At 40.4% G+C, this 22,811-nt stretch overlaps 3 protein-coding genes and 1 long non-coding RNA gene across 20 annotated transcripts in view; 2 read left to right on the forward strand and 2 right to left on the reverse strand.

The window, feature by feature from the left end:
* Positions 1 to 388: 388 nt before the first annotated feature.
* Tsr1 (Tsr1 ribosome assembly factor) lies at positions 389 to 8,550 on the forward strand. 2 transcript variants are annotated; one of them, XM_022794382.2, is made up of 14 exons: positions 389 to 618; positions 1,245 to 1,440; positions 1,836 to 2,030; positions 2,319 to 2,471; positions 3,002 to 3,179; positions 3,350 to 3,482; positions 3,673 to 3,854; positions 4,213 to 4,487; positions 4,960 to 5,203; positions 5,371 to 5,567; positions 6,194 to 6,335; positions 6,530 to 6,683; positions 7,044 to 7,118; positions 7,526 to 8,550. In XM_022794382.2, exons 1-14 carry the CDS (start codon positions 516 to 518, stop codon positions 7,720 to 7,722), a joined length of 2,424 nt encoding a protein of 807 aa, XP_022650117.1. In that variant the 5' UTR covers positions 389 to 515; the 3' UTR covers positions 7,723 to 8,550. The 2 variants fall into 2 exon arrangements, with proteins under 2 accessions (XP_022650117.1, XP_086835912.1); XM_086979786.1 differs by lacking the exon at positions 389 to 618 and adding an exon at positions 709 to 893.
* A 459-nt stretch (positions 8,551 to 9,009) lies between these two features.
* On the reverse strand, positions 9,010 to 15,026 carry LOC111245713 (mitochondrial intermembrane space import and assembly protein 40-B). The gene is made up of 4 exons (XM_022794403.2): positions 14,239 to 15,026; positions 13,058 to 13,147; positions 11,705 to 11,833; positions 9,010 to 11,333 (listed from the first exon to the last, which is right to left on the reverse strand). Exons 1-4 carry the CDS (start codon positions 14,267 to 14,269, stop codon positions 11,107 to 11,109), a joined length of 477 nt encoding a protein of 158 aa, XP_022650138.1. The 5' UTR covers positions 14,270 to 15,026; the 3' UTR covers positions 9,010 to 11,106.
* Positions 15,027 to 15,216: 190 nt separating this feature from the next.
* The window catches only part of LOC111245714 (uncharacterized), a 62,539-nt gene continuing 54,944 nt past the window's right edge, over positions 15,217 to 22,811 (forward strand). For 6 of the 15 annotated variants that reach the window (XR_015320812.1, XR_002671426.2, XR_015320810.1 and 3 more), the window contains exons 1-2: positions 15,217 to 17,125; positions 19,263 to 21,990. Coding sequence is in view for 5 of the 15 variants with exons in the window: in XM_086979836.1 (XP_086835962.1) it covers positions 16,932 to 16,946; positions 19,263 to 19,348; positions 19,672 to 19,844; positions 21,317 to 21,414 (372 nt within the window). In the remaining 10 variants the exon portion in view is untranslated. Of the gene's footprint in view, positions 17,126 to 19,262; positions 22,459 to 22,811 lie in introns of those variants that run through there. The other 9 variants (XR_015320807.1, XR_015320806.1, XM_086979841.1 and 6 more) reach the window with 7 other exon arrangements.
* On the reverse strand, positions 17,507 to 21,309 carry LOC147758028 (uncharacterized). 2 transcript variants are annotated; one of them, XR_015320823.1, is made up of 2 exons: positions 21,170 to 21,309; positions 17,507 to 20,749 (listed from the first exon to the last, which is right to left on the reverse strand). It is a non-coding gene; the product is annotated as an uncharacterized LOC147758028 (long non-coding RNA). The 2 variants fall into 2 exon arrangements; XR_015320822.1 differs by having other exon boundaries at positions 17,507 to 20,937; positions 21,170 to 21,302.

The following is a 22,811-nucleotide window of genomic DNA, read 5'->3' on the forward strand; positions in this document are numbered from 1 at the left end:
GCTCACTGCACTTAGACGGAACGCCGTTGAATATTTGTGATATAGTGTTCCAGCAACGTAGATCCTGAGCGCTCCTGAGTTCAGGATCACAACACTCCCTTCCCCTCGAACCGAGAAGACATTTCCACTCCCGGATTGTTACCTTCACGCTAACTAGAAAATAATAAGACGGTTGTTTCACTTGCCGTCTTTTTCCCTTTCTAAACGTATAGCGTGATTGTCGGAATAAGTGAACGCCTTAGCTATTCGTATAGATATGTCCTGATAAGAACCTTTTGAAGCTTGTTCTGTTAAAAGGCTCGGTGCTGAATAGCCTAACAATTTGTTCGGATAGGCAGGGCGGTCGCGCCATTTAAACTTGCCCGCCAACCGAATGTCAATAAAGGTATCTGCTAGCGTTTTCGTTATCGAATGTCCACGTGCTTCTTAAATTTGTTATTCTTTGAACGCGTTTATCCGTTTGTAATGCTTATATTTTACGAGTAGCGTGAAATTTCTTTCTAAATACTAACAAAATGCCGGTCGCTGTACATAAACCCGGACCTTTAAAACAGCAAAACAAGCCTCATAAAACAGGACAACATTCAAGCAAGAGGGCAGTTGCGCGGGAGCTCTCAGGTTGGTTTTCTACACAGTGTTCGATTGCAGCACTATTATTAATCGTTAATATTAATCGTGTGACTTCAATACTGAACATTTTCATGCCCTCAAACACGGGTTAACAAAATGATTTCATAATATTCTATATTTTTATGGCATTTATATAGGCACATATATGGTGTTATCAGTACATGTCAAAATCAACGTGAAGTTCCCATTAGGCGTCTTCAGGAGTTAGCAGTTATCATGATTTTTAACATTTGAGCTACGCTTTAGCTTTATATAATGGCAATGTAAGATTCTTACACAGCTATACACACAAATAATAGAAAGAGCAAGATTAAATAGTCTTCTATAGAATAGAAATTACATTCAGTAAATGAGTTTACTATTAACGATCATAACCTTCGAATTAGTCGTGCATTTTCAAACGTGTCCTTTCACTCACCTGTAACTAGAACATACTTCGACATAAAACGCCGTCGGTTTCTGTCATGAGTTTTACACATGACTGTATACTTGAGTAAATGCATATTTTCGTATGTTACATCTGTGCATTTTACACCGTTACGGTGTATAATTAATATGATTTCTCCTAACCTACTCTTGGGGGTGCTGTTTATATACGCGTGTCAATATTACAGGACGAGTAGGCGCTAAGGTTGTCCTGAGGAAAAATAATCGGACACTTGCCCGTCATGAACGTCGACAGCAGCTGGCGCAGCTGCGCAAGAACAAACGCCTAGAGGTAGCTGAAATGAAGCGGCAAATTGGAGGACTTTCGTCGCCACCGTTCATTGTCGCCGTTGTACCGGCCCATGCCTCAGTTGATCCCCATAGGTAAATACATATGTTATATATTAGACGGATAGTTGGATTGCATCGAAAATCCAGCGTGCGATGTTTAAATCGTCGATCAAAGCCTAAGGACCAATCCGTTTATGCGGCTGGCGTCCTCATTTCTAGCTATGACTGAAACAATGTTAGTGTCCTAGATAATTTCTAAGAAAAACCTAGTACTCATAAAGCTTTATGTTATTACTGTGCAATTTATCGTCACGTGTGCTTTTCAATTCAGTTGTCCCGTTTCCCTTTTATCTTAGTATAATTATCAACATCTGGTCGTCCCTATGATTTTATATGCAAAAACAATACACAACCTGATCCCACAGAATATTAATTGCATACAAAAATCATTCTATATTCTACATTTTTTCTTTATTGGAATTATACAGGTTGGTGGACCAGCTGAAAGGATGCCATCCGGATGTTCAATTGAAGGACAGCCCTCGTGGGGTTCTTCATTTGAATCTTCCACACTTCAAGAAGCGATACGCAATCGTAGTGTGTAATAGGGAAGACGTCTATGGTACGCTGGATGCTGTGAAAGTTGCGGATGTGACTCTTATCGTTTATGATCATGAGGAAGGGTAGGTTCACTGTGGACCTCATGGGTTACGGTTAGTGGGTATCGTAAATATCTACATGAAAATATCTAACTCTGATGCGCTGAGAGTACACGTTTGATAGTTTATGTTTGAGCAGTTTGAAAGGTGATAGCGAAGTTTACGATTATATGAAGATTCTTGGCGAAAGCTAGCTTAATCGCAAGCAGTTATGGCATATGGTTGAAGTTAAATCGTCTTCAATACTTTACTTCCACACCCTGAGAAAAGCTAAAAGAATCCGTTGTTTTCTTACGTACCGTTTTTCTACAGCTATGATGCTGAAGGAGATGTACTTCTATCCACTTTGATGGCTCAAGGCTTACCTACGGCACTGCACGTCGCTTCTCCTCTAGCCGCGAGAGACGATCGACATTTCAAGAAAACCGATCTTAAAAAAGTGCTTACTAAACAGATCGAAGACAGGTAAACAGTCGGTTTGTAGTATATACAAAAGCACGGAGATCAACATTGAGTGTCTAAGATCATTCAACTCACTGTTGGTAATGGTAGCGGAGCAAGGCGCCGTTGTTCGTAGCTTCTGGCAGTGAAACACGTACTGCAAATCCTCGGAATAGTGCTTTGTATCGTTAAGCATATAAGTTAGTTTGCCGCAGTAAGTTAGTAATGCAGAATTTCTCTACGAAAGCAAACCTTTTTGATCCAAATTGATGACAATAAAAAGTTTTTCATTGTCAACAATTCTACAGTAAATATATGGAAAATGGCTTTTTAGAAGGTGTGGCTCTAAAAATATGCAGAAAGGCACTTACTCTGTCTTGAGCATAAACCAATAGCGTGATAGGTTAGCAGAAACGCATTTATATTGCATGGAGTAATGAGAAAACTTGTAGAACAACATTAGTATATTCAATGAGTGTAATTCAAAAGCAAATGCCGCTTACCCTAATTGGAATTCTAAATATACCGGTCTGTTCCCTCATGTTCTTCGTCAGATTTCCTGGAGAGAAAGTTCATTGTCTACAGAATGAGACCGACGTCGTGTTACTGCTTCGTCAAGTTGCTGATATTAAGAAACGTGTTCTTCATATGCGCGGGCATAGGGCATGCCTTCTTGCGGAGCAAACCGATTATATTCCGCATAATGAAGACGGATTCGAAGGAACTCTTAAAGTACGCGTTTAGCTTGTTAGCCCATTGACATTGTGCAATATAAATTACGGTAACTATTGTGAGTTAACGAGCAAGTAAACTGCTTGGGGAGGATCTATCTCAAGTCAGCGTTATATGTGAGGTTATTCCGTGCATAAGCTCAATAAGCATTCTCTTGTCTATTGGTGCAGGTGTCAGGCTACCTGCGTGGAGGCCGGCCATTAAATGCCAATCGCCTTGTACACATTCCGGGCTTGGGAGATTTCCAGGTGGAGCTGATTGAAGCACCTGCAGATCCATACACAATGAACTTTGCGAAGAATGGTAAGCAGCAACAAAAGCGTCGTATACAGAAATCTTAGAATATTGAAGCGAAATAATTCGTCTAATTAACCATTAATGTTAGATTACTTTTAATATAATATATATATAATATATATATATATAGGTACAAGTATATTAACAACACCGAGTTCTTAATGGCTGGAATTTTCTCTCTATTGACCATTCGTAGGAAAGGATGCGGAGGTTGTGCAAGTTGCCGATCCTAACAAGCAAGAAACACTAGAGTGTGAGAACCCCATTGATGACATGGATACCGAACAAACCTTTCCCACGGTGGAGGAGCTGGAGGAAGCAGAAAAGCAAGCAAAAACGATAAAGAAAAGGGTACCCAAAGGAACCTCGGACTACCAAGTACGTGCAACGTATACACTATTATACACAAAATTATCTATATCGTATGTATTACCTAGCTGCCCAAATTGTTAAATTGTATCGACTTAGTTTCCAGCTAGGAAACCACAAAAACAGATGAGTTCGTTTTAGTTTTCCGTAAACGTCAACTTATATTGTACGATTAGGCACTTGTAGAGCCAACAGTTTTTCCGAGATAGCACAGTTAATCTTTCTGTCAGTGAAAACCCAGGCGATCAAACCATCGCTGAATGTTTTTCTACCCGCGCGTTACGAAAGGGCATTTTTTACTAGTATTGCTACGCTAATATCAGTAATGAGAAATAAATGTCAACGTTTTAATAACGCGATGATTTAGGCAGCCTGGATTCTAGACGATGAGGATGATAAAGACCAAGGAGGAAGCGATGGCGAAGATAATGATAGCGAAGCTGATAATGCTATCGATGACAATTGTGATGATGGAGACACACCAGATTCGAGTCAGGCAGAATTTTTCGACGTCCGTGAAGAGGACTCAGAAGATAGCAACGATGAAGAAGAGGACTGGGTAGATGCAGCCAGCGATGTAATGTCTGTCGTGCCCAACGAAGTGTATGATAAAAAGATGGACATGGAAGAAGAAAATGAAACGTAAGTAAAAAAAATCGGATGCTTTAAAGGTTGAGAGAGGAAGAAATGGGAAACGATGATACGAGGAACCTTCTTATATTAGAGCAGAGAAATAAGAAAATTAATTTTTTATGTCTTATACCATGTTGAGTCAAGCCTTAAATACATTTGATTATATTCTTAAACATAGTCTGTATACATGGGTGCAATTGATTAATTTAAATGTGATTCTACTTATCTTACTACCTTAAATATTTAGTTGCTCGTCCAAAAATATCAGCGTATTATAAAAAAAAAAAGCATTGTTTGTCTTCATCTCGCAAAAGATAACTGAGCATGTTCTGGCTATTTTGTATAGTGCTTGGAACGTATTCAAAAGACGTTTTCCAGTCCGTCTATAGCCCTACGTATAGCGTCTATTGGTACCGACGTATAATTCAGAAAACTGGTTGTTGAAAATTTGCGTCTGCTTGAAATTTCTCGATATTAACAGACTTAAAAAGTTCCGTTTGCAACGTCAAGAGGAACAGTTTCCTGACGAGATGGACACTCCTCAAAACGTTAACGCCCGAACGCGGTTTCAGCGGTTCCGTGGTCTTAAAAGTTTTCACTCATCACCGTGGGATCCTAAAGAAAATCTGCCGCGTGACTACGCGCGCATATTCCAGTTCAAGAACTTTACGCGAGTGCGCCGTAAGGTCACTCGCATCAGTGAAGAGGATTGTGATGGTGCTCAGGTAGACAGAGAATATCATAGACAACGTATGTTATTATTATAGCTAAAATTAAAATAGGATATTATTGTTGGTAAGCATTTTTTAAATCTTGTACAATTTTGTAGCGATACTTAGCAAAAAACGATTATCAATTACTTAGTATGTTTTCCTGTATTCGGTGTTTCCAGCCTGGAACCTATATCACGGTTTATATTAAGAATGTACCACGTCGTGTAGACAGACATCGATCTCCGCTTATTGTGTTTGGCCTGTTTGAACACGAACAAAAGATGTCTGTTCTGAATGTGACTATCAAGAGGCATCAAACATTCAATCTACCTATTCGAAGTAAAGAAAGGCTTATATTCCACATTGGATTTAGAAGGTACGAAACTCACCTTACACAATGCGTAGATATGTGCACGATGTGCATTATTCGTTACGCTTATTTTTAACTATTTAATTTCAGTGACGCCTTCGTGTAGTTAATAATAGATGTCCTTTTAAATGTCTATCCAATTCCAATCTTGATTACGGTTGGTGGCCTAGTAATATAATTAATAATAATAATAAAAATCAATTTTCAGTACATGTATGTTTGGGATACGTTAACCAATGATCGGCCTACCTTAATAACTATTCGATTCACGAGTTCACGTTCGGAGAGGTTATCGGCCGAGTCATACATTAAGAAAGGTCGTTCCCAGTAAGGGTTTAGATCTAGATTTTACTTTTGAGTTTTACGTGCGATATCGCGGTAGACATTGATTGAGAATAAGTCTGGAGATGGCATGTAAGGAACTACTAATGGTGGAAGAATGATTAGCAACAATGCAGTAGTTACTTCGAAACTCTACTACAATGTGTTGATTAGATGGGTGATATATTATTACTTCTGTATTGATTCTGCATTGATTATTTTTCTGTTTTGTTAACCTTTCTAAGGGTGAGTTGCTATTCAGTATTCGCTAAAAAGGATGGATTTCTTTTCTTTGTTTGAGGTAATTTCAGATTTGCAAACTGTCCAATTTTCTCTCAACACACAATGGGAACCAAGCATAAATTGGAGCGCTTCTTGCCTGCTGAGGGTGTCTGCGTGGCTTCAATGTTTGCACCAATTACCTTCCCTCCAGCTCCGGTTCTAGTCTTTCAAGTACGTGTGGAGGATGGGTGCCCTCACATACTAAGATTTAACATGCACTGTACTATGTGAGGCAACTATATAGTAGAACAACTAAATATTGTACTAAATATATAAAAATAAGCCTATATATATATATATATATATATATAGTGCGTTGTACATTCTAATTTTGCCAAAAAAAGTTTTTTGTTTTGCATTTACAGGAATCGCCGAACGGAGCTCAAAGGCTAGTTGCGACAGGTGTTGTCTTATCTGCAAATCCGGATCGCTGCATTATTAAACGAGTCGTCCTTTCTGGTCATCCGTTCAAAATCAATCGAAGACACGCCGTTATTCGATATATGTTTTTTAATCGAGGTATAGCGGCAAGGTCACACCAATATCAGCAATATTTTAAAATTACCATAATGCTTTGTGCAAAAAAGCAAAATTTTCCTCTAGAGGAGAATTATTTAACAAATAAACTCTATCTTTGCCAGGATGAAACTTCGGCCATGCAAAAAAATCTGCCCGATTTATGCACCATGAGAGCTTGTTCTGTGATGCACGAACTTGCGGACGCGGACTTTTAGTGATGTATATATAGATGCGTTTCTTGCACGTTATATACATATATAAATACAAACAGTCATTGTGGAACGTTACCTATAGTGCGACTTAATCGACTGTTAAGTGGTAATTTATGTCGATGTTGTATCTTGTGATTTGTGTTTTCAGAGGACATTCTTTGGTTTAAACCGATTGAACTTCGTACCAAATATGGCCTCAGAGGACATATCAGGGAGCCACTTGGTAAGTAGTGTATTACTGATGACTGAGAATCTTTAAGTAAAAAATGTAATCTCATTAATTAGTGATTACAACTCTTATTTTTCAACTCAACACCTCATTAATTAGTGAAAACATTATCACCATTTGACGTTTGCGTTTAGGCAGGCCAGTATAATACTCATGCGAACCAAATTCTAATATGCCACAACATTAGAGACCTGAAATTCTCAGTAAATATCAGGCGAATAATAACAGCAATTGCCTTATAATATCGCATTGTTTAGTTATATTTAGTAAGTATATATATATGTATCTATATATATATATATATATATGATTATTATTATTGTTATTGAACACCAATTACCTTCTGGTAACTCACTAGAGCCAAATTAATGTTGACGTTGTGTTTTTTGCGCACGGTTTAGGTACTCATGGACACATGAAGTGCGTCTTTAATAAGCAAATGAAATCGATGGACACCGTTCTTATCAACCTTTACAAGCGGGTTTTTCCGAAATGGACATTTGATCCGCACGTTGAGTCGCCCAAGTTTATCGAGACAAACCATATAGGAGTAGAGTTGACGGCAAATGACTATGAACAAGACGACAACATGGAGTGAAGTGCAAGAAAGACTGTTGTTTTAAAATACCTTTAGCACTCGATGGCATCTTAGGGGAACTCACTTAGAAATGGTGTAGTATATAATTTTTCTCAGAAAGTTCACACGCTGATATTACCAATCAGCATCACAACCGAAGAAAAAAATATTAGCCCGTAATCGCTACTAAGGTGCAGAAATTATTTTTTCCATATGTTTATTCTAGATAGTGTTTATTAAATGACCTATAAAGGCATTACCATGCAGGATGTAAGGAAACGGTTTGATGATTGGTGCCTTTGCAAACATTAACATATAATCAGTGCTGATTTTGTTCAGAAACCACAAATTTAATTAATGTGGCTATTTGTAAGTTAACACTAAGATTGTCTAAAGTGAAATTTTTCACAGACTATATTGAGAATGTGCAGGCAATGTCTTGTCTGTTTTTGTTATTTGAGGTCACTAGATAGCGTTGTGATTAACCTTATAAACACAATTGCTTGGGTAATAACCAGATATCGATGTGAAGATTGAAGTGGCGAGCAACTATAGAAGTGTCAACTCAGATATTGCTGAAAATATGAAACTACTTTAATAAATGAGCGAACGGAAGAAGCTCTGAAAACAGTTGTATGCTCCATATGTTTATTGGTTTCTGTAAACATACGTGAATTTGTTTTTTCCTATAATAACCTGCTGATATGCTACTCAAAAAGCTGACAGTTACCTATATTTGTAGAAAGCGGTATGAATCAGCGATTAATGCCTACAGACAGAACACACACACACACAAAACTTCTGCTTTTTCGTACGATAAAAAACTGAAAGTGCTGTTACACCCATGAACATTGTGTTCTTACCTTAAATATACCTTGGAGGATGATGGCTTTTAATTAAAGATGGCTTCCTTGGATATGTAATTCCCGTTAAATAGCAATATGCATATGATCTCATGGTTTAAATGGAGTAAGCGCTAGTTGAAGCATTACTGGAAGAAAAATCTAGTCAACTAGACTTCTAGCTGTAGACTGTCATGAAGCGCCCTCGAAAAGTGTTTTTGGATACAACGCTGTTGACGAGAGCAAAACTATACTGAAACAAACCAAGCAAACACAAAAGTCAGTTGTCAGATTCACTGGGTGGCTGTCTTTTCGAGGTGGCAATCCAGGGAGATGCTTCAGTTTTAATGACACTAACAGTGATAGGCTTAATAATACAACAAAACTTCGGAATTTAGAACAAAACTCAAAGATTGCAAAGGTTTTAAATAGATTTGGGTAGACACGCATTAAAAAGACATTGTGCTGTTATTGTGAGAAACAGTGATTTTATTCTTATTGATCTATAAAAAATGGGCTGCGCCACTGTGTCAACAATATATAAATAATTCTGCATGTGTTAATACCATCTGTTTCAGGCATAGATGGCTGCCGTTCGTTATGGTTTTATGACCTACACATGTGCTACTATACATAGTCAGTGCAAAATTGCTTCCCATCACCGCCTGTCTGATCAATATTATCACCAATATGGCCGCTCTGCTTTAGTCATTTGTTTTTTCCGTTTAGGCATGCATATTTTTCCCTTGCTATGGTTATTTGAAATGTTCTTCCGGTCATAATAGGATTCAGGTTTTCATCATTTATACAACATTTTCACTGTTTTTAACCTTAAGATCGTGCCCCATTTGAGCATAATCTTCACAAAATAAATGAGCACTTGGCCACTTATTCAATCATTTATTCGCATACCCATTAATTGCTTACGTTCGACAGTCCGTCTGTGCGGTTTACATTGATTGTGCATCGATTATTTCATCGCCTGTCGTTTTTATCACTTCAGTATTTAGCAGAACTCTGCGAAGTGGCAAATCTTATCCAGGCACCAGCTTATATTAAATGGGCCACTTCCTGCTTTTACTTCAACGGCAATGTAGAAACGTCTAAAGTTGAAAGCTGTTGCAAGAATATATGGCCGTACTATATGGACTGGGCTCTCCTTAACTCTTTGCGGGGTTTGAGTTGGCCTTCACCTTCTGATGTTTCGGTGACTTCCGTACTTCCGAGTCAACTTAGCCGGCCTACTGATGTTCTGGGAAAACAACTACTACGTTGACTTTAGTCTTCGACGGTAGCTAGTCTGTTGCGACACTAACGACGGTTTTAAAGTCAAGAGAAATAGCCTTCCTATTTTCCTTGTAATATTTATTTATTTACTGCAGCTATATATGCCTATAATAAGAATTCTTTTAATTACCATTACTTCGTTACCATTACACCTCGTAACCAATAAACACTTATGTCACATACATAGCTGTGAAAGTGTATAAGCTCCAGCATACTAACAGATTATAGAAACGGACAGAACATATGGAAGTTACCTGTAATAAAATGTACATAACTCTATGGAGATAACCTCGAACAACAAAGTATCTGTATGTACCATTTTAGTGTTCACATTTGCCACATGCATTTTTTATCTTCAAATCTCCTTTGGTTGTTTATTGTTTCATACATCCGCTTTCCTTAAATGACTTTATAGAACCTTTCGTAATAACGCTGGAAAGCCATATACGCTAAATATTCAGGTTGAAAATTATTTGGTGCATTTAGGTTCGTTTTACTTGGTTAAATAAATGTGGGGCGATAAAGAGCTATATGAACCAACATGTAGGAACAGGTAACACTTTCCCTCGAAGAACAAAATTTTTAATTCGATGAGAATCCTAATGCAAAAACAGCTTACCATAAAATATTGTATCACCCCAACTACCGTATACATACAAAGTTAGCTTATTTTAGCGACAACAGCTTTGTAGAATATATTGTATAAAAACAAACTGCAATTATTACTGTTGGCCCCTAATTTAATTGAACTCCCTTTTCCTACTGGATAACTTCTGAACAGTCGGAACACAAATACTACATCAAAGGTTGTTCTATGAAGTTGCTAGATTTTGAAAAGACCTGTGTTATATTATAACAGTCACTACCTATGATAGCCAGTATCGATATGTTGCAGCTAGCACTAAACAATTAAGTTTTATACAGAAACTCACATTTCACACAAAAGTCTTCACTGTTTTTTTTTTTCATAATTTAAGCATAAATTAAAACAGAACATTTTTTACTGACGAACTTTGAAATTACCCCCATTTTTCACTGGTAACCGTACACTGTAATTGTGTTTGAAATTTCGCATATTCTTCGCTTATCAGAGAGTGAGTGGCACTTCACACATAGGGCGTAAGTGAAATCATAAGAGACGTGCCGTCGGTAACTGTTGCTGACGTTGTGGTTTCTCAGTGCCTATTCAGTTATGGTCTGCTACAAACGCGAAATTTCGCCCTTCTTTATTTCTTTGAATCCTTATCAGCCTGCCATTCCCAGGTTATTAACTGCTTTAATTGAGCTTTTGTTTTTCTTGCGAGGCAGCTGCCGCCGCAACAAATTTCTCCTGTTGTTGCTCAATAGTTGGCGTGGCAGTACCGCTGTCGTCGATCCCCTCGTTGTCTTCAAGATACTTCAACTTGTCCGTGGCTTCATCATTGTCATCACTAACCGGATAAAGGTTTGGGTATTGCTGTATACATGCCTGCATTTTCTGGAATGAAGCCATACATTCGCTGCCTGTGATGGCAGTAATAAAACGGTGACACGTAGACAAACAAACACATACAAATACAGAATTGTTAAACCATGGTTACTGTACTTAATTAGTAATATAGTGTAATCTGGAAGTAACATAATATACTACACTATACGGTAACAACACTAATCAAGCAAACATCGGCTTTAACAATCTAGCTAAAACGACACTGTCAAAAAACGCGAGAGTACCAGAATATCTTGTAAATTCCTCAACGACACTTGTTTTCCTAGTCAATGGCAGTGACATTAATAAGTCGGACTAGCATGCAATAACATACAATTTCTGCCTTTTTATCTAGACATTTAGACGAAACGGATCATTCAAGTTAAACTGACATTTGCCTAATTACCTTGCGGATCCGCCTTGGAGTAATGGAAACAACTGAATGCGTCTTGGAACTCTAACGCGCAGGGGCCGCTGGCCATGCCTCCAAGGCATGGACAGTCCCAATTAATATCACCGTTGGCCAAAATTGCACCTAAAATTAGAGAACAGCACAAAAATAACTAACAGACTGAATTCTCTAGCAAGCAAAATTTTGAATACATCCACATACTTCGCAATCGAAGCCTGAGCATGGGATTTTGATCTTAATAGTTTCTTATGCAAAAAATGTGCTTTGTGAACGAAAAGGCCTGAAGATAGATTTAAAGAATACGCAAAATAATACGCACCTACAGTATATTTTTAATGAAATCACAGTGACACGTCACAGGTGCACTTATGCATGACCGTTAAAGGCATAAATCTACACAAACAACTATATGAAATTTGGTAGCGTGTCAGTAAAACTAACTCTAAAAATGTACTTGCAAAATACTTCCAAGTTAATAAGAAACGTTGCTCATTCAAGGCGAAGATAACGTGTTCCATTTCCTAGCTTGTTTCCAACTAAAAACGGAATTTCATAGATAGGTCCAAATGGAGTAAAAGTAACAATCTCTATACATACATATTCTATTTTAAAAATTCACACACAAATTCACATTCTTAATTTAACCTAAAAGCGCAAACCGTTTGACGAGTATAAGGATTTTTAAATGGCTCCATCAGCAACAATCGCTTCCCAAAACCTCGAGGTGCATAAATAATGAGAGCTCACTGATCTATCGATTTCAGCCTGACAGCTGTCTGGGAGGCGCTGCGATCCTGATGCAGAACGACAGTAATCTCCTTTTTTGTTACTTCGCAGAGGGTAATAACATAGTGCCACTGCATTTGGGATCATCTCGCTTTGTACACCATTGCTTTTACGTACGCGGTAGCTACTCACCAGAAATCGGTTTATTCTTTCTAATGCGCCAACTTCTGCTAAACTAAATCGCATTCATACTGAGCTTTACTGAAACAAAGAACTTCCACGACCATCGGTAGATAAAGGATTCGATAATATTACGTGCGAACAAATGAGACGTCGTTACGGCATCGGGGCAAGGAGTGCATTATAGCAGAGACAATTGTCCAAGATAAAATCAGAAGTTATTGCTATGTAGTTTTTACGTCAATATGGTAATCTCTCGCTCATTAAGTGGATTGCAAGGATTCTTGATAATTTAAAAAAAAATTAAGCAACCTTTTTCCAGAGTGTCAATACAGTCAATCAAAAGAGTATCAATCAAATACAACCAATATTTTTTTTACTCCTAATACGCACTGAATGGTATATTAGCCGCACTGTATATCTAAACTTATATTTACTTACCGGCTGGTTCATCATTCGCAGTAGGGGGCAGTTGATATTTTGGACTGACTTGGGCGTCTTCTTCGGTCATCAGGACGACGTGATCCTTGCCTGTAATCAGAAAAAAAAACGCAAGAAAAATCAATAAATTGTATTTTTTTTAGTACGAACTTGACTGGGTAGAGCAAATATGTATATTCAATGCAGATATTCGCCCGCCAATATTGTGCTAAATGCATAATTCGTTTCACTATTTGTTTTTATTATTTCATTTGTCCTTATTATATCACCCAACTTCACTTCGATAAAGTCTCTATAATTTCGATTTGATATTCCAATATTCCAAAATTTGATGATTCCAATAATTCTGCAATTACTACTACAAATACTGCAATCATATACGACAAAAATGGGTGTTTTTTATGTTATGCTGGTAAATTCAGCTGCTGTGTACGTCGAGTACAAGGTGATAATAATCGTTAACACAAAAACAGTTTTAATTCCACGCCAGTTATTGTTTCTTCTAAATGCTCGACGAATTGTTTTACGACATGCTTGCAAATGCAAAACTAAAACTATTTTCTTTGTTCTGAGCACTCTTGTATGTCCTTCATATTGAAACGAACGCAAGTGAATGTAAGAGGACTTGCTGTAGTAATATCAATGAGTTAGCTTAGGCCACTTCAGCCTGAGTCGCTTCCTTGTTTTTCTATTTGGTTGGTTAATGGTAAACTTCCGTAGATGCGGAACTCCTTTAAAATACCCTCACAGAAACACAAGCGGGGCATTTTACTATAACCTTTTGGATCTGGCAACTTTTTTGCTCCGCAAAGATTACTTGCGTGCCATCCGCTTCAAATTATCGTCGTAAGCCTATCGCAGTTACATAAACTTCTCCTCAGCTGTAATGGCAGTAATTATATGCTGTTAGCATATTCTATTCTAAACATGCAGTTACATGACGTTGCGCCAGCAGGTTATTGGTTTGCCGGTCAACCTCCGTTGCGCGCGATCCACTGAAACTATGGCTCTTTATATATATATATTTTTTTTTTATTTTTTTTTATAGGCGGTCTTATGCCAAAGATATATACTTTTGGAAAGATAATCACCTTTCAACTCAAACAGTAGTCGATGGCCTGCTTTTTTATACACTCATCAGACAAAAATGATGTCAATATTTCACGGTTAAGTCCACTTACCAAAATCATATTCTGTAGTCGTCATAGCCATCTGTTAATTAATTGGACGTTAGCTAGATTTCCAATAATGTCGTCGGCGGATAATCAACACAGTGGCTATTACTGTTGTTGCTATTACGGTGTAGTCTCGAGCAGGACTTTGTCAAGAATGGCCGCTCTTCGTCTGTTAATTTCCAGGGCCGGCGTGTAATCGTAGAGCAAATGCTGTTTTATCTCCTAACACCAATGCGTCCTCTATACCTGCTTTTCTTGTCGCGAACAATTACTAAGGGCACGTACTCAGGTGAAACGAACTTCTCATTCCAAGCAGAAGTTATTCGCACCGATTTTCCTTTTCCAGCGCAATATCTGTCCGCGTAGTTTCTTGTTGACATCTACTAACTATCCGCTACCCTGAGCCGCATGAATTCAAACGAGAGCTGTTCCGTTTTCTTCGCGCAGGCAGCATGCACGATTAACCCACCGGACCTGGACGCCGCCATCTTGCCTACAACAGCCCGCATTCGCCGGTCTACTGTCGGCTGCTCATGGTACCGGCACTTTTTGATGTTACACCTGCGCAAATCTACGCTGCACTTTTACATCCTTCTGCTCGAGGTGTTTATTTTGTTAGCGCTGTTGTTGTTTTTAATGGCGGACTGCTTCAACTACTGCTGGCGCACCGATCGTGCTGTCATAGCAGGCTCAACGCATAGAAGTACCGTATTAGAGAATTTAGCTTGGCGCATGCGCCGTGACGGCGATTTTTTGCCCGTCACTTCGGCTGTGGGCGAAGCTGAATATCACCGAAGGCCGAAGGGCCGAAGTCGTTTGTTGTGGCTCTGTCAGGCCGAGTGGCCATCATCCGGCTAGATGCCCCGCACCGACCAGCGACTCACTCAGCTGGGAGGGCGCGCACCGGGCAAGGGCTCGAAGGCCAACCGAGCGGAGCAGGCGGGGGCAGGAGCCGCGAGGGAATGAGGGACAAACGTAGCACAGGCGAGCGAACAAAAACAAACAAGTAACAAACGGCCGAACGACCGATCGACCGACCAACGAATAGATGGAACAGCCAAACAAAATGCCCAAACGCTCAACGTCGTATCGCTATCCGTTCTGATAATAGTTGACGGTGGCCCTGTCTGGTAGCCATTGCCGGCGTTGCTGTCTGCACCATTACGACAGCATCTCTCCATCGCATCGTTTTTGCTGCGACAGCAGTACCAGCATCAGTCACAGCATCCTGCAGAAGCGAAACGGGATAAACAGTGGGATAATGGCAGCCGAGGCTGCCTTATGGCTATTGCTGTCCGTTAACGAAAAGCTGCGCACAGAGGGGCTACCGCTGATGAGAAGTCGAAGGCAATCAAGCGATACCAGCGCCACTGCACGACCAGCACTAGCATCACCTATCACCCGAAGACACGAGAACACCTAACGAAGTAATTGACAATGACTGGCAGAGCGAGCACAACACGTCGCTTGTGCCGCCGACGCTGCTGAGTTACCGGCGGCAAAGAAAGGCCCAAGACAGATTGCTTGATGAACAGATAGGTGAGGCCAGTGACGTGGCGTCGCTTGCCACCTCGCCCACTATTAGAGGTGGTCCGCTGTAATAGCTACGCATGTACAGAGTTACACCAGGAACAACCGAACGGAAAGAAACTCCACTGGTATTAGAAGGCGCTGGGTCTCTCGCCTCTAAGACAGTTCAGCGGTCCAGTGAACCACTAAATCTCAGCGAGTCAGTCGTACACAAAAACCTCACTTGTATCTGCTTTTCGCTCTTAGGCCTTGAAGAAGACGGCGAAGGCTGACAGACGACCTTTTGTCGCGGGTCGGTCCGAAGACTCGTTCATTCTCTATTGCGTCCTTCTGTTAATCTCTCTGTTGCAACGCTAATAGGAAGAATAGAAGTCGCGCAGCTTCCGCCTCAGAGTGGAAGGTATAAGCAGGCAGGCAGACAGGCAGGCAGGCAGGAAAGGCCGCGAGGGCTATGATAACGATATCTGTTTGTTCGCCATTTCGGCACTGGTCAGTTGATTCAGCAATGGCTTGTTCGCGCTTGTTGACTACTCTTTACTGGTGACTGCCAAGGCCTGGTGCAAAAAGCGACGCAGCAGTTGTGAAACAGGCGCTGGCCGGCTCGCTTGCTTTCCATCATTTGCATCGAAAGGCGTCAAAAACGAGCGGGCGAATTAGACACAGCAGCGAACAACTGCGTGGTAGGGAGGCTGCCATAACGACTTCAGTCACTGAAAGAGACCGCTGTTGTTGCTTTTTTGTCGACAACGGCGGGGATGCTTCTTCTGCTGCTGCATCATGCGAAAAAATACACTCTTCTGTCGTCGGCTTTCATTGCCCTGTACGTCTGAGTCGTTTTTTTTTTTCGCTTCTTATCGCTGCTGCGGCGGCTGTTCCTTGTCCTTTGTTTGCACACTTCCATTCGGGTCTCTTTCGCCCTTTTGCTTCTGGCAACGATAGCGATTTCCCAAACGTGTACAACGAAGACTACCAATAACATCATCTTCGTTGAACTCCGCACTATCGTCGCAGAGCTCAGCGACGATAACTGCCAATCGTAAAGAAACGAAGTGACGACATTGTATAGTTTGTATGATTGGTCTTTAACGGGGTCTGGATGCGATGAATGGCGCACTAGGATGCTCTCAAAATGCATACCGTAGATTTGCGAGGTCGATGCGGGCCAAACTATGGAACTGCCAATGGTATGAATTGTTTCATATACGACAGTCCATTACTGACTTTTTTTTTTAATTGAAACACCTAAGTCAGGCAAATTGCATTTGTATCCAATGGCCGTCTAGTGTACCACGGGGCAAACGGGGTGGATTTTGTATGTTCATACGTCGAAAAAAAATAAGATCATCTGTTATCTCAACTAATGGTAAGTACCCATTTAGTGAGTAGTTGCCTACTTATACCTAATATTAAGTGCACAGATGTTGTAACAGCTTTTGTACGGGCGACTCTGTTTTGCATGGTCTCATAGATATAAATAGGTATTCTACATGGAGGACGCATTTTTCATAAACTGGGAGCATGTGTAGAAAGCCGTTTTATCTGACATGCCCTAAAGGTATATAGTTAGGCGTATTGCGCATAATGAGACCTGCCTTTATTTTCGATTGGGTTTCGTAATTGTTACGCTTTACTGATATAATAATAATAATAATAATACGGAAGCCAGAGACTTTATACACGTGGTCCGAATCAGCTACGCTGATTACATTTACCTAGTTTTCTTGGTACTTAATTATGACCAATCTTGGTGAATTCATATATGTCTACCATTTTATTATTTACTTTTCATATTACAATACAACAATTCTACGCCTAATGTCTGTTAGAACACGAGGTAATTGTGCTTTCATCCATGTTACTATGTGTGCCTATGTGAGCTTTTGCCTATTTGTTCGCCTCACTTAAGCACTACTTATTCGTTTTAAACAGTAATCCTACAGTAGTAATCAACAGTTATATAGCCTTGAAAGGATTGGATCTTTTTAGGCAAACGCAACTTAGCGTTTCCCTCTGATTAAAGGTCAACAATTGTCTTGTCGCTGTTTGTGGCTATTACTGGTCGGGGGTTGGGCTGAATCTACAACGATACACAGTCGACTATACCACTTGCTTGTTTTTTATGTAAATAAATGTAAACCTGATTAGATGAGATGCCAGCTCATCATGCAGCGTGCGTCAAATGAATTATGCCACACTGGTTCAAATCTCAACGTTGACAACAATGATTACCAAGTATTAATCATCAGGAAAGTAAGAAATGAAGGAAAATAAAGCACCAATATTAATATCAATAGCTATTTGTATGGTTGCTCCGCTGTTTCATACAAAAAAAAAAAAAAACTTCTCTAAGTTCGGCCAGATTCACTCTTAGTTAGACCGTTATCGGTAGGTTTGTGATATTACACCTTAAAACAAGCGATTGTGAGGATTTGTTCCTATTAGGATAATAACTGAACATATTAACTAAAAATATCTAAATTAGTTACGCCTGTGATAATACAGAGCTCCTGCGGCTTGTTTCTTCGTATGTTCTTAAGAAATATCTAGCATTGCGCTCAAAGCAACCATATCCACATTCAAGCACTATCGAAAACATTTGGTTGGACTGCAAAACCAAACAGAAAATAAGAAGAAGAGATCAAACAGAAAAAAAATCAAACAAGACAAGAATCTGGGTCCACTTAAACTTACTCCGCTGGTAGGGTAATGAATTACGCCCGCAATGTTCCTCCTACGATAAATGCCTTGTTGTTAACAGTGACTTCATATTGCAATTCTCCATACAAACTGTGGCCCATTTGTGCTCCCTGGGGCAGCAAGCCAAGGTTGTGCGCGCTAACAGAAGTAACGCCGTTAAGTGACCTGCTTTCGTAGGCGAGCATAACGTAAATACGGGCAACTATAAAAAAACAGGTAGTACTATAAAGGACTGTGAAGTGTCTACGCTTGAAGCTGCGGTTGGCGGTGTTACACGCCATTTTATACTAGTAAATTGAAGTCAGACTTCTTTTATACCCAGTAACGATATGTAATCTGAGATGGTTGTTGGCATAATTTACAATCACAGAAATATTACGCAGAACTATTCCAAAAAATTATCCGAATATGCAGCTGTATAATGACGGGGTGCAAAGTGCATTGCAGAGTAATGGTTTACCAATAATTTTGCGGAAGCGCAAAAAATGTATGATGCCTTTAAAAAATTGAGATTGTTGAAATAATTAGATTAATTCAATAAATGTTGACAAAGATGGAGTACGCCTTCACCATACAATTCGCAGCACGGAAGAAAATATGTCTGTGTCCTTATTCGACTGTAAGCCACCTTACGTGCCCTTAGATTCAATAGACAGACCTGTCCAGTGTAATTTATCCAGGTGCGTGATAGCTGCATAATAGATGTCTCCAATGGGCTTCTTATGAAATTTCTAGCTGATCTTAAGCTAAAAGCAAGCAGTTATATAACAAATATTTATGTGATTGTTTGTGTTGTATTTTAGCTTCAGCACAGCGTCGCTCCAACTCAGAAGATCCATTTCGGTATCTATTCGTTGCATCCCTTTGATTCGGCGTTGCATGCAAGGAAGTGAGTGTTCTGAAATGCAAGATTAATGAATGTTCGCAGCAGAAGACATCTTTGACAGACGATCTCCACAACGGGATTTACTTACTAGAAGAGCCGATGCGATCTGAACTGAATAAATAGACGTATAGATACGAATCCCATACCGTTGTGGTCTCATGTTGGGGTTCAGTGCAATATTACTTTGTCCTCCTCCCCCCCCAACCACACGATCTTCAGAACATTAACATCACCAGCCCCACTTGCTCATGTAGATATGCATGCACATACCAACTATCAGTAATTGCTCCTGTTGAGATGCCCACTACATTAGCCGACTTCCACAGGTCACGTAATCGGTTCCTCGGTTGTTCGCAGCAGCGTGAAGATTGCCGTTGCAGACGACATAGCAGCGGCAGCAGGGCTGCTGCAATCCGCTATTATTCGGATGTAATATCGAAAAGTCGCTGTCGGCACCGTTGCAAACCGCATCGCAGCAAGCCCTTCAAATCATATCCGTGTACGTTTTCTATGTATAGATAATGTTATTAGTATGTATTTGTACGCGTGCATACTCGTCCCGATGGGGATGAGGGCGAGGAATGAGACGCTCGACGCTATCGCCGTGACGACCGTTTCCACGGCGATAGAGCCACATATAAATGATTACGTCTACTGACTGCTCCGGGGGGTCGTCGTCGTTGCCACCATCAGCATCGCAGCAGTGCTTGATGTTGATAATGATGGTGGCGGTGAGCGCTGATGATGGCCGAATGTCGATGCCAGCCACACGCGAATGCAATAACGCCAGCAGCAGCGATAGCCACAGAAGTAACAGCGTCGTCATGGCTATGTCATGACGATATCAGTGTTGTTGACTCACAAAGGTGCACATGCATTTGTTTGTGCGGATTTCTGTATGGCGATGTAACAGCATCACGCAGGCTGTTCTCTCAGCTTTCTTTCTCTGGTCGGATCCATCTACCCGCTGCCTTCCAAATATCCGTTTCTTATATTTCCATTTATTTCTCTCTACCTACCATCACTCTCTTCTCTAATTTACCATCGTCGCTATCGTCGTCGCCAGCAGCAGAATCGCGTAAGTGCCGCCAATACTGGCGCCACAGTCGCCTTATTATCGAACGTCAATTTTGTGGCGCGCGTAATTTAATCGCACAGTAGATCTAGTATGCTAGAAAATATAAACATCGTAGAACATTTGCCCCTACAATAACGGCATGGTCGATATGTCAGATGTAGTAGAGCAGAGCGGCTTAACCCCCTCTGGCTCCAATGCCGCCATACGACTGCTGGCGAGTGATTTTTCGTAGACAAAGATTCGGTTAAGAAGAACAGCATACAAGCCGGCGCCGATCGTCGCTATTCGATTGTAGCAGAAATTTAATAGAATGTGCTGTAGTGCAACTGGGACGACGTGCAGTGATACGCAACCATTACATGTAGATGCAAAGACACATTATATAAATTGAGTAAGGTTTAATTGAAACTTAAATCTGATATAATAGATATAAGCATTTTAGTTGTGGTCTAGGTTCGAATCAATCATAGACACATTTCGTTTCGTGCTGGGAGCCAGCCGTTTGATGGAATGCCTGTAAATTCGGCGTAAAATACGAAACATAGAAATTGCAATATATATATATGTGCATACAAATAAGGATTGAAAGCAGGAAAATTGTTTGTTTGCTTGTTCGTTCCTTTGCGCCTACTATCAGGTTCATATTTTCTGATAACGCGTCAATGGGTCGAAAGGTATGTAATTATATGACGCTCGTCGTACTGCTCACTTTCGATACTCCCTGACATCGTTGTTATAGCCTTTACCTTTCTCGAACCATTCCTGTTGAGCGTCAGTTGCTAGCAAGTGCTCTATAGACGAGGGCTGCTAGCAGCAAGGAAAGCCGTTTGGTCAATTCTGTCCCGTACGGCCTTGTTTCATGGGATTGTATTTGGTCTCTATTCTTTCGTTAGCTACAACAAACGTTACGCTGGCCTACCAGCACAACGATAGCGCCACGAGTACTAGAGAATTCCAACGGCCATTGAGACCGGTCGTCGCTGACATCTGAATCACTTCACAGCACATCAGTTCATTGGGCGCGGTATAAACTGTTGGCTACGACGTCGTAAAATTGTAAGTCAGTTTGTCAGGCAGCCAGCCTTTTGCCCTAATCAGCGGCTCTGATGCCCTCGGCCTATACCTCCTTAGACGATTTGCATTTACTTCACAGCGCCCCCTTCTCCCCTCACACAGCGTCGTCATTTCAGCCTCACCAATGTACCTTTGGCCATTTGGCGTTTAGCTGGATCGCTACCGCCGCCGCTAACTGCCCCTCGCATTGTTTTGGCACAGTGAACGTCATAATGACGCCAAAGACAAGCAGGCTTTAATAACGACGATTCTGCTGATGCTTCTGCTTTGCTGTTGTTGTTGTTAATGGGTGCAGTTGACGTCTGCTCAATTCAGTTCTGTTGTTAAATCGCTGCTTATGAACCGCAAAGCACTCACGTCGAAGAAGTTACCAAAGCGGAGAGATATGAAAGAAAGGAAAGGAGCAACACGGGATGGCTGGGTTGGCGAGGACTGTGAAAGCTATGGACATTTCCGGGCTACGTAAGCAGATGAGCGGATCCCGGAGAAGGAGGTAAGCTTTCCGTGGAGAGGCATACAACAGCGGTAAACGGGGACGGTAGGGCTTCTAGAAAGAAAAAGAGGGAAAGAGAAAAAAACTAAGGGCAAAACAGTTTGTCGCCCGTAAAAGGAGCAGTGACGAGGGAGGGAGATCGGTGTACGTACCTACACTATGGCACAAGGCTTGTGCAATAGTGGACCAAACACACGCTATTGACAACGTGTTGCAGTCCCTTATTTACAGAATCTGATTATCTACGTAAAGATCATGAACGAGGAAGGGTGGGTTTAAGTCATATTTGAATCGTCGATAAAAGCTGTTTCGACTCTGTTTCCGTGACAAGACGCCAGCTCATCAGAACTTCGATAATGCGTACAAAACCTATATTTATGCCATGAATTAGGATGATTCCTAGTATTGTAGGCTTAATTGAGTTTGTAAATGGTTTGAGTTTGATTCGAATTAAATAACAATGTTATATTTTGTTGTACTTTTTTTATTTTTAAATTTATAGGAGAATCAGTATTATCAATTTATCGTGACTAATATGGACTAATGATGTTTGCTGCGTACCGTTACCCCTAACAGTTAAATATGTTCGGCATTCAATACATTTTTAGCCCATTGGCGGACTCATATCGCACGTGTAGTTACGAAGAATTTCTATTGCCATAATTTAGCCTCATCCTACAGGGTCATCATGCCTTTACATTTTGGTTCGACTTCGATACTATTATGATATAATTTTGTTGTTCTTTACTATTTATTATTAAATTAAATGTTTATAGTGGATAGCCTTTGTGATAATACTTGTGAGTTTGATACAAACATAG

This window comes from Varroa destructor, unplaced genomic scaffold, assembly GCF_002443255.2.
Source record: "Varroa destructor unplaced genomic scaffold, Vdes_3.0 BEIS01000002.1, whole genome shotgun sequence".
NCBI classification, from domain to species: domain Eukaryota; kingdom Metazoa; phylum Arthropoda; class Arachnida; order Mesostigmata; family Varroidae; genus Varroa; species Varroa destructor.